Below are 9,220 nucleotides of genomic sequence, written 5' to 3'. Positions count from 1 at the left end.
AGATTTTCCTTCTCGATCACCGAAGAGGATTTTGTTTCATGTTAGGAGAGATAGTCACACAACACGACCACACACTGGATACCAAAAAAAATCCATTAGTGTATCTTATGTCTCGATGAAGTTGAATTGTGTGAATGTGACTCCTCTCAAGTAATGGAGAGGTAAGTGATGCCAAAACCAAAGAAAATGTGATATGCTTTTACATTTATACCCTTCTGTTTATTATGATAAGACAAATTTGTCCTTTAAACTAAAGGGAAAAATTGTACTTGCCTCTCCATTAATAGAGAGGTGCCTGACCCGAATTGTGTATATAAAGGCATGAAGTGTTAGCATTTGTTTGCATTCCTTGGTTGAAAATGAAGTATGTATTGGTGAGTGGTGGAGTAGTTAGTGGACTTGGGAAAGGAGTAACAGCTAGTAGTATTGGTTTGATTCTCAAAGCTAGTGGACTTAGAGTCACTGCCATCAAAATTGATCCTTACTTCAACACTGATGCTGGAACAATGTCTCCTTTTCAGCATGGAGAAGTTTTTGTCTTGGATGATGGTGCTGAGGTTCTACAATAATACTTAATTCATCTGAGAGAAGTCATTGTTTCTTTCGTGTTTTCAATGACAAAAATGTAATTTCATAATAAATGTCGTTAAATGTTGTTTTTCTCTTTCCAAAGGTGGACTTGGATCTTGGAAACTATGAGCGCTTTATGGATATCAAGTTGACCAGTGATAATAATATAACTTCTGGCAAGATTTATCAGGTAACTTCTTTCAGAAACAATGTGAGCAGTCACAACGACATATGAGTTTTATATACTGTCATTGTATTATTCATGTTTTATCGTTATTTACTCTTCAGAAGAAGTAATACAAATGAATGGTCGATAATCGACTATGTATAAATCTTTACGTATATAGATATTACACTCAAGTTCTGTTCCATGGAGATAGTTAAAAAAACAAGATAGTAATAATCTGTTCTTTGTTTACTGTACTTTTGTTAATACAAATTGTTGACATTAAATTTATATTCCATTCCATGTTTTCATGGCAGTTTGTAATTGATAAGGAGAGAAGAGGAGACTATTTAGGAAAAACTGTTCAGGTCAGTCCTTCTTAATTAAATCACTATGTTTTTGTTATGACTATAAAGGGAAATAATTCAGTGTTATAATTGCGGTTGCATTCACGATTATGGTTACAGTTGTGGTTATTGCCATTGCAGTCATTAAGCCCGTTGCGAGACGGACTGCTGCTGCTGCGATGTGAATTCTTTTGTGATTAAAAAGACATTTTTGAATTCGATGCAGTCCAATGCGGCCCAAATGTGGTTGTGTTGCGACCTGATGCGGCCACGTCATTGTGGTTCGGTGTCACACCGCAATTGCAGTGTGATGCGATTGTGGCGGTCACCACAACCACAATATTGCGGCCACATCATGTGATACGGTCCGCAATTTGAGACACTGGGTGCCACTTACTGGGTCTGGTCCAAGGAGGGTAGATGTATGCAACCTTACCGATAATAATAATAATATGTGTGATGCTATTTTCACCCTCAGGTTGTTCCTCACATTACTGATGCTATTCAAGAATGGATAGAGAGAGTGGCCCACATACCAGTAGATGGAAAACCAGGTCCAGCTGATGTATGTGTAATAGAATTGGGTGGAACTATAGGTACATCTTTCAAAACATTCTTCACTCTTCATAGTTAGATTATTTATTTCTATTATTTACTTATAAGAATATATCTTGATGGATGCAGGAGATATTGAATCTATGCCATTTATTCAGGCATTAGGACAATTCTCTTATAGAGTAGGTGAGGATACTTAATTTATGAATGTGATGTATAAATCGGCGTACGATCTTATTTGTTAGACGAGAATGTTTCACGAGTTGATTTTTTACTACTTCTGGACAACAATGATTTTTATAAGGCAGGGTACTTGTACGTTGTGTGTTAAATGGTTGTACAATCTTATTCGAAAAAGTTGTCGGAATTTGTTGTACATGTAACATTGCGCTAAGTTTAATCGTGCTCGTTGCAGGTTCTGGCAACTTTTGCTTAGTTCATGTTAGTCTTGTTCCGGTTGTAAATGTTGTTGGTGAACAGGTAATAAGATACAATTTGATTTCCATTGAGATCCATATAGTAGGGAATGATTTACCTTCATCATAACATGGAAAATCATGTTTATTGTGTTCAGAAAACAAAACCAACTCAACATAGTGTTCGCAGATTGCGAGGCCAAGGTCTGACTCCTCATATCTTAGCATGCCGCAGCACAACGGTTGCTCTCTCTCTCTTTTTTGTCTCTCGAATCTTTCCCCTCCGTCGTTCATACTGTTTTTAACTGCAAATTTTGTATTTGCGGTTCTAACAGTCGATTGTTTTTCAGGCACTGGATGAGAATGCAAAGGGAAAACTCTCTCAATTTTGCATGATTCGGGTATGAGGTTTTAAGGATTAGTATATTTTGGTGTAAATGACTGTCTCAACATTGCATGAGTCTTATATACTGAAAGCTTCATGTTTCCAGGCAGAAAACATTGTTACTCTTTACGATGTTCCCAACATATGGCACATTCCCTTGCTTTTACGAGTACGTTTTCGTCTAAAACTGCTGAACTACATATAATCCTATTACAGGTACTATTTCTTATAAATTGTCTTATTCTAATATAGGATCAGAAGGCTCATGAAGCAATATTTAAAGTGCTGAACCTTAATGGGTTAGTTTCACAGAGTTACATGATCTTTATTCTTTTTCCTGAACTTGACTTGATGGATTTGGAGAACTTTTATACTTGGTTTTACTAGAAGACTTAAGTAGAAATTTAATGTATATGCAGTGTAGCTCGAGAGCCGAGTTTAGAGGAATGGACTTGTAGAGCTGAAGCTTATGATTTGCTTCATGAACCAGTGCGTTGCTACTCCAAAGATAATCTTACTTTTTTTCCGTCCATGATTATCGACAATACTTATACTCGTCTTGCAAATGACAGGTTCGTATTGCCTTGGTGGGAAAATACACAGATCTTTCGGATGCGTACCTCTCTATTCTAAAGGTGGAGCTAGCTTAACTTCATGGCTATATTTGCTATTGCCCTTACTTCTGATCACGCATTGTTACGGATGTTAATCACCTTCATGAAGTGTGCATTTGCTTATATTTTTTCATTAGCCTTCAAATTTGTGTCATGTTAAGAGTTTACTACCTGTACTATGTCTGAATGTTGTATAGATTAGGCATGATTGCATAAGAATAAGTTTGTTACCTTCGATTTCGAGTTCAGGCCTTAGTGCACGCTTCTGTTGATTGCCAAAAGAAACTTTTTGTGGACTGGATTTTAGCTACCAACCTTGAAGATGCCACTGCGAAAGAGGTTACATCAATTTTGGTTTATCATACTAAGTTTCTTTTGTTTTCGATAATCCTCAACTTCATATTTATGCTCTTTGTTCAATGTTGCAGAATCCCGATGCTTACAAGGCAGCATGGAAGCTATTGAAGGTTTCATTTACAGCTTGAGATAGCCATTTGTTACTTCAGCTACCAATTTCCATCTCTTTAGTTCCAAGAGCGATATACGATAATTATCTAACTTGTATTTGCCTTCAGGGTGCTGATGGTGTTCTTATTCCTGGAGGGTTTGGGGATAGAGGAGTGCAGGGAAAAATTATTGCTGCTAAGTATGCCCGCGAAAACAGAATTCCATTCCTCGGCATTTGTCTTGGAATGCAAATTGCTGTCGTAGAATTTACACGATCTGTTCTTGGTGTACATGATGCTAATAGCACTGAATTTGATCCGAATGCTAAAAGCCCCGTTGTTATATTTATGCCTGAGGTATTGATATCTACCATTATATTTGGTGCTGAATTTATCTTATTCTAATGCTAAGCATATAGGTAAACAAAATTCATGTTTTCCCTATTTGTGATTTGTTTGAACTGTTTTGTGTAGGGATCCAAAACACATATGGGAGGCACCATGCGCCTCGGATCTCGGAGGACCTTTTTCCAGACCAAGGATTGCAAATCTGCAAAATTGTAAGTATTAATTATTAGTCCATTCAGTTTTTTGTTTATTTTCTTTTCCAAGAAGATACATTTCTTTTGTGCTGGGCAATGAGAGTAATATGTGTGCTTCAGTATGACTGAACACTACATGACTTGATAAATTATTCGGCACGAAAATATTCTTTTAATGGATTAGATGTATAAGGTTTCTAACTCTTATAGTCTACCTCTTAGGTATGGCTGCAAAGGCTTCATTGATGAGAGACATCGGCATAGATATGAGGTATTGCATGATCATGCATGAAACTGTCTTGTAAATATTGTATATGACGGAAAATGATCCTTCTCATATGCAGGTGAATCCTGATTTTGTGGTTCGGCTAGAAAATGCTGGACTTTCTTTTACAGGGAAGGATGAAACTGGTAAACGCATGGAGGTATGAACATACTCACGGAATGCTTCGATTTCTATAAGCATAAGCTAAATACTTCTGAGCAAATTTTCGATTTTCATGTTACAGATTGTTGAGCTACCTAATCATCCTTATTTTATCGGTGTCCAATTCCATCCAGAATTTAAATCAAGACCAGGAAAACCTTCTCCATTGTTCTTAGGTATTTCTATAATACATGTCTTCCATTTTGCATCCAAGTTGAATATAATATATCATCTTTGTATTATATGTTCTTCACTGTTCTTAGGTAATTATTTGCTCTTTGCTTTCTATTGGAACATTATTGTAGTTAAATGGTTTTTTATTTTCCAGAAACACATTTCCTTATTGATTTTAACCTGTGGCACTCCCTTATCATTTAAGTGGCAACATATAGTGGGAAATGAACTGACATATTCTGAAGGTCCTAGGTAGGACTGACAATGAACTGGACCAACTCGACATTCATGCGATACTCGACTCATTATTTAGCTCAATAAACTTGGTTCATGAACCAAACGAGTTGAACTTAAGCTAAAAATTAAGCTTATTAAATAAACGAACCAAAACTGAGCTAAGAATAGTCCGACTCTTTAAAGTTCATGAGCTGACTCGATTAATGTGTATATATATATATATGTATGTATATGTATTTTTTGTGTGGTTATTATGTATAATTGTATATGTATGTATATATGTATATGCATCTTTAATTTTATATATTAAATAAATAAATAATCATCATTCAAGTTGACTAGCTAAACCAATTGAGCCGAACCAATCTAGCTAATAAGTTGAACTAAGCAGCACTTCACGAATTATTGATGAACCAAACCACTTCAAGCTAACGAGTCGAATCAAACAGTTTGCAAACTTCAATTGAGTCGAATTCAAGTTGGAAACATAACTCGTTTCGAACTCAAGTCGAGCAAATCTTCATCAAGCTGAACCGAGTCGAGCTCTGGTTCGACTCGGTTCGGCTCGTTTCTAGCCCTAGTCCTAGGCAACTAGATACAGATTATAGTATAAGTCACTCTATGAGTTATTATTTGACAGAAGAAATAAGCCAAGGAAAACAATAATTAGACTTGTATGCATCAATGCAAACTCATTATTCTAGCTTCATCTATATCCACTTCCACCCTTTTCTTTTCCATTCACTCTCAGTAGCTACATCCTTTAAACATAGAGAAAAGAGCTATACTCATGCAGTGTTCTGGATGCATTTTCTAGTCTGCACGGTGCAAGTATGTACGCCGATTCTCTTAGAAATGTAGTTCATGTATTCACATGCCTGTGTGCCCTGCAGTGTTCTATTTGATATGATACTTGTCTCATTCTAAATGAAATACCTATAGTGCAATTTTGATTGCATTATTTTCATAGGGAGAGGTTAATAGTAGTCACAAAAACAAAGATAAAAATGAACAAAAAGTATGGGCTAAAATAACCACTACAGAATGTCAATTCTGCTTCTTGGAGCTAGTTTTCTGTGAATGAAAACATACTCATTTTGAAAGAAAATAACATATAAACTTGGGATTCCTGTTACTCGAACATCCTATTTTTTCGGAAAAGGATACCCAACACTATTCGACATCGCCTACATTCATTTATATCTCTCACTTACCTTATACATTCTTTATACACACTTATTAAAACAACACATTCATAAGTACATAGTGGTATTTGATGTTCAAGAGTATAAAGAAAGGGCTCTAAGTAAAGTCTTTCTGTAAATGCGTAGCGAAAAATGTTCTTAAAAAGGCCTTAGCTTCTGAAATGTGACTTATGGGTTGGTCGATGATGATGTCGCATGCAGGGTTAATTGCTGCAGCATGTGGACAACTGGATACTGTCTTACAACACACTTCCAATCTTGATAGTTGTGGTCTCTCAAAAGCAGTAGGCACCGATGTCTCGACGATCAAAGCGTACAATAAGAAAGCTGTAATGAAGCCAGCTTATAGACCAGAATATGTTTATGGCAGCCTCAATGGATACCATTTCTAAATGTTGCTGGTTTTTCCTTATCTTAGAAATTTCAAGTTAGTTGGTTAAATATCTGTTGTTGTTTGCTTTCAGTTGTCTATGACAACATTTCTGTACAGTGAATTGAACCTTGATAGGATATAGTTTTCTGAGAAATATAGAAAAGTGCATGGTCCCTTTTTTTTAATGAGGGCAGGGTCATTTAAGTTTGTAATGGTATCAGTATTATGTTTCAGTGAAATAGAAACTCTTGGTTTTGGAAAGATCTATTGCTGTATAATGTCTATGGAGAAACTCTTGATTGTTCTATCTTTAACATTTGTTAGCTATTTTTATTAGGAGGATCCTATAAGTATGTATAGAATTGTCCAAATGTACCTATAAATACCCTTATGTAGTTGGTATTTGGCATCAAACAAGTATTTGAGTTTCCTCTTAAAAAAAAAGCACTTCTCATGAAAAATGGCATTGTTGAAGATATTTTAGAAGATGATTGGTGGTTAGGAAGTTAGTAATTAGTTAGTTAGATTTGTATTACTTGTCTAGTTTACAAGCTTTCTTTTTTTTTCTTGTATAAATAAGTCATCAGATGGCTTCACTTTCCGATCAATGAGAATACGTAAATTTCTAAATTATAAGAAGTGTCTTTTGATAGGCCTTGTTTGGCTATTAGGGACTTTAAGACTTAGTATAGAAAGGCCAGCCATAACAAAGACCCCATCATTTTCACATCCTTGGCAAGCAAGATTTGGGAAATGAGAGTCATTACTCAACAAGTGTATTTGAGAATTAAGTTAGTTAAATTGCACTTTTTGTCACATTTCAATCTTACCATTTGAGCCAACCCTGTATTGTCCTCTTTGAGTTTGTCTTTGAAACAGTGAAGATGTTTCAAATCACTTATAGAAATCATAACAATACTACCATGTTGCAGATTAAAAGGCCAATTGATTCCACTAAAAAACTGATGTTGTTTGATTTAAATGGAACCAGTAGTTGTGAACCTAGTTGATTGGTTGAGTCTCTTTGCTACAATGCATTCATCAATTGCCTGAAAATCTTCAAATTGTTTATATATAGAGCTTTTATATGAAGAGGGCACAATCAAAGTTTTCAACTTTTAAGTGATGGATTTAACATGCTATAAGTAATCACTGAATAATTAAAATTTTCAAAATGTTGCACATGTAATGAAATGAATGATCACTGATTATTCATTTCCCTCATTTCAAAAAATCAAGTGTGAAGTGCATTTACTATCTATCAACTAATAACAAGTTTCCTAATCAAGGTTACTAAGCCTTTTTGTCACCAAGAGCTTATTTCAATCAAACTAATCCATGAGTTCTTATACTTGGGAGCAGTTTTAGTAAATAAGACTGATGAATAGTGTAAAAATACACCAAAAAAGTTGATAAAATAGAATAAGATGAAGATAGTTGCACAAACTGTAAAATACATCTCAACAAAATGAAATAAAACCTACTTGAACTTTCAAGTAATAATAATTCCACTAACAAATCATCACACTACTAAACTACACCTTACCCTTCAAAAAATGTCATCTTTTGAGAGATTCTAGTTTAACCTTTATGATTGGAATTCAACAGCTAGAGACAATTAAATATATAAATTTTCAGCAAAATCTCAGTTAGGTAACCCAATGATCCGCGGACAGAATCCTATCGATTATAATTTAGGCAATGTGCAACACCGCCGAGACTATGGGTGGTGTAGGCCAGATTCTATTCAACATTTTTAAGGATGATCTATAACACAATTTCTTGGCAGATGCTTCATTCCTATCATGCACCAGGTATGATGACAAAAGACCAACAGTTCAACACTCTTAAATACCAGTCCGAAAGCAAACCATTGAGGTCATAGATCTTCCATGCTGTTACGGCTTGTGAAATGTTCTTATCTGACCCGTCTTCTCCTGTCCCGGTCCCTGCCTCTCTCCTTATCATGATCCTCCCTCTCTCTGCTTCCACTCTTTTCCCGGTGCCGGTCCCTTCCCTTATCGCTATCAAAATCACGACTTCTATCTCTATGTCTGTCTCGGTCCCTTTCTAAATCATGTTCTCTATCTCTGACTTTGCCTGATAATTTCTGCTGTGGGCTATTGCTTGGACTATGGCTGCGGTGTCGCTTCCTCGGGACATCATGCCTATCCCTCCTCTCTGAAGATGTTCTTTCTGCAATGATAAAATAACCAATTAGAAAGCTTAGCACTTAATAAATAAGCTGCATCAACAATATAGAGATATAATTTCAAATATTTTTTTCAGGAAATTAATGGTATATTTGGTAAAGGTGAATGAATATGGAAGCATGGAGAAAGGAATTAAAAATGAGAATGTATGGAAAGCATGCATCATATCACAAGATTCATGCGTAAAATACATTGCAGATATTCACTCTATGTGATAGGGTTGGCATAGGGTAGTAGAAAAGAGGTTAGTTGTTAGGAGTTGTTTGAATTAAATAAAGAGGGAATTCCTAGAATACCCTTATTAGTTAGTTAGACTAGGGTATTATTTGTATAAATAGAGAAGGGGAAGCTTGTAAGAAGGCAGCTTTTGGATATTTTGTAAATGTGGAATAACTGAATTGGAGCAATTCGGTTGGGAGGGAAACTGCTGGCAGTTTCCATTTCATTCTTGTATCTCTTTCTTTCAATACAATTTCATAGATTCAAGATCAAATTGATCTTGGATACATTCTTTCTTCAATCTTTCTACTCTTTCTTTTCGTGATTAATA

General features: G+C 35.5%; 2 protein-coding genes and 1 long non-coding RNA gene across 7 annotated transcripts in view; 2 read left to right on the top strand and 1 right to left on the bottom strand.

Annotated features, from left to right (window-relative positions):
* On the top strand, window positions 354–6,669 carry LOC109331869 (CTP synthase-like). The gene is made up of 20 exons (XM_019566635.1): window positions 354–557; window positions 674–760; window positions 1,054–1,104; window positions 1,562–1,679; window positions 1,768–1,824; window positions 2,054–2,118; window positions 2,213–2,296; window positions 2,405–2,455; window positions 2,546–2,608; window positions 2,692–2,738; window positions 2,859–2,928; window positions 3,012–3,074; window positions 3,303–3,392; window positions 3,482–3,520; window positions 3,629–3,856; window positions 3,974–4,059; window positions 4,264–4,312; window positions 4,386–4,466; window positions 4,551–4,644; window positions 6,286–6,669. Exons 1-20 carry the CDS (start codon window positions 360–362, stop codon window positions 6,474–6,476), a joined length of 1,812 nt encoding a protein of 603 aa, XP_019422180.1. The 5' UTR covers window positions 354–359; the 3' UTR covers window positions 6,477–6,669.
* Window positions 4,655–5,991, top strand: LOC109331870. The gene is made up of 2 exons (XR_002105855.1): window positions 4,655–4,894; window positions 5,467–5,991. It is a non-coding gene; the product is annotated as an uncharacterized LOC109331870 (long non-coding RNA).
* LOC109331566 (protein RRC1-like) overlaps window positions 8,120–9,220 on the bottom strand; it is an 18,006-nt gene continuing 16,905 nt past the window's right edge. For 4 of the 5 annotated variants that reach the window (XM_019566148.1, XM_019566151.1, XM_019566152.1 and 1 more), the window contains one exon: window positions 8,120–8,653. In XM_019566148.1, the coding sequence (XP_019421693.1) occupies window positions 8,376–8,653 (278 nt within the window). In that variant the 3' untranslated portion in view covers window positions 8,120–8,375. The remainder of the gene's footprint in view (window positions 8,654–9,220) is intronic. The other variant, XR_002105809.1, reaches the window with a different exon arrangement.

This window comes from Lupinus angustifolius, chromosome LG17, assembly GCF_001865875.1.
Source record: "Lupinus angustifolius cultivar Tanjil chromosome LG17, LupAngTanjil_v1.0, whole genome shotgun sequence".
Taxonomy (NCBI): Eukaryota; Viridiplantae; Streptophyta; class Magnoliopsida; order Fabales; family Fabaceae; genus Lupinus; species Lupinus angustifolius.
Note: the sequence above shows the minus strand (reverse complement) of the source record. Positions and strands in the feature narration are given on the sequence as shown.

Excerpts from the sequence above, each read along its gene's own strand:
- LOC109331869 (XM_019566635.1), top strand. The coding sequence starts at position 360 with ATGAAGTATGTATTGGTGAGTGGTGGAGTAGTTAGTGGACTTGGGAAA. Across the intron at positions 2,119-2,212 it reads TAAATGTTGTTGGTGAACAG|AAAACAAAACCAACTCAACA; the intron begins GTAATAAGATAC and ends TATTGTGTTCAG. Across the intron at positions 3,393-3,481 it reads AAGATGCCACTGCGAAAGAG|AATCCCGATGCTTACAAGGC; the intron begins GTTACATCAATT and ends TCAATGTTGCAG.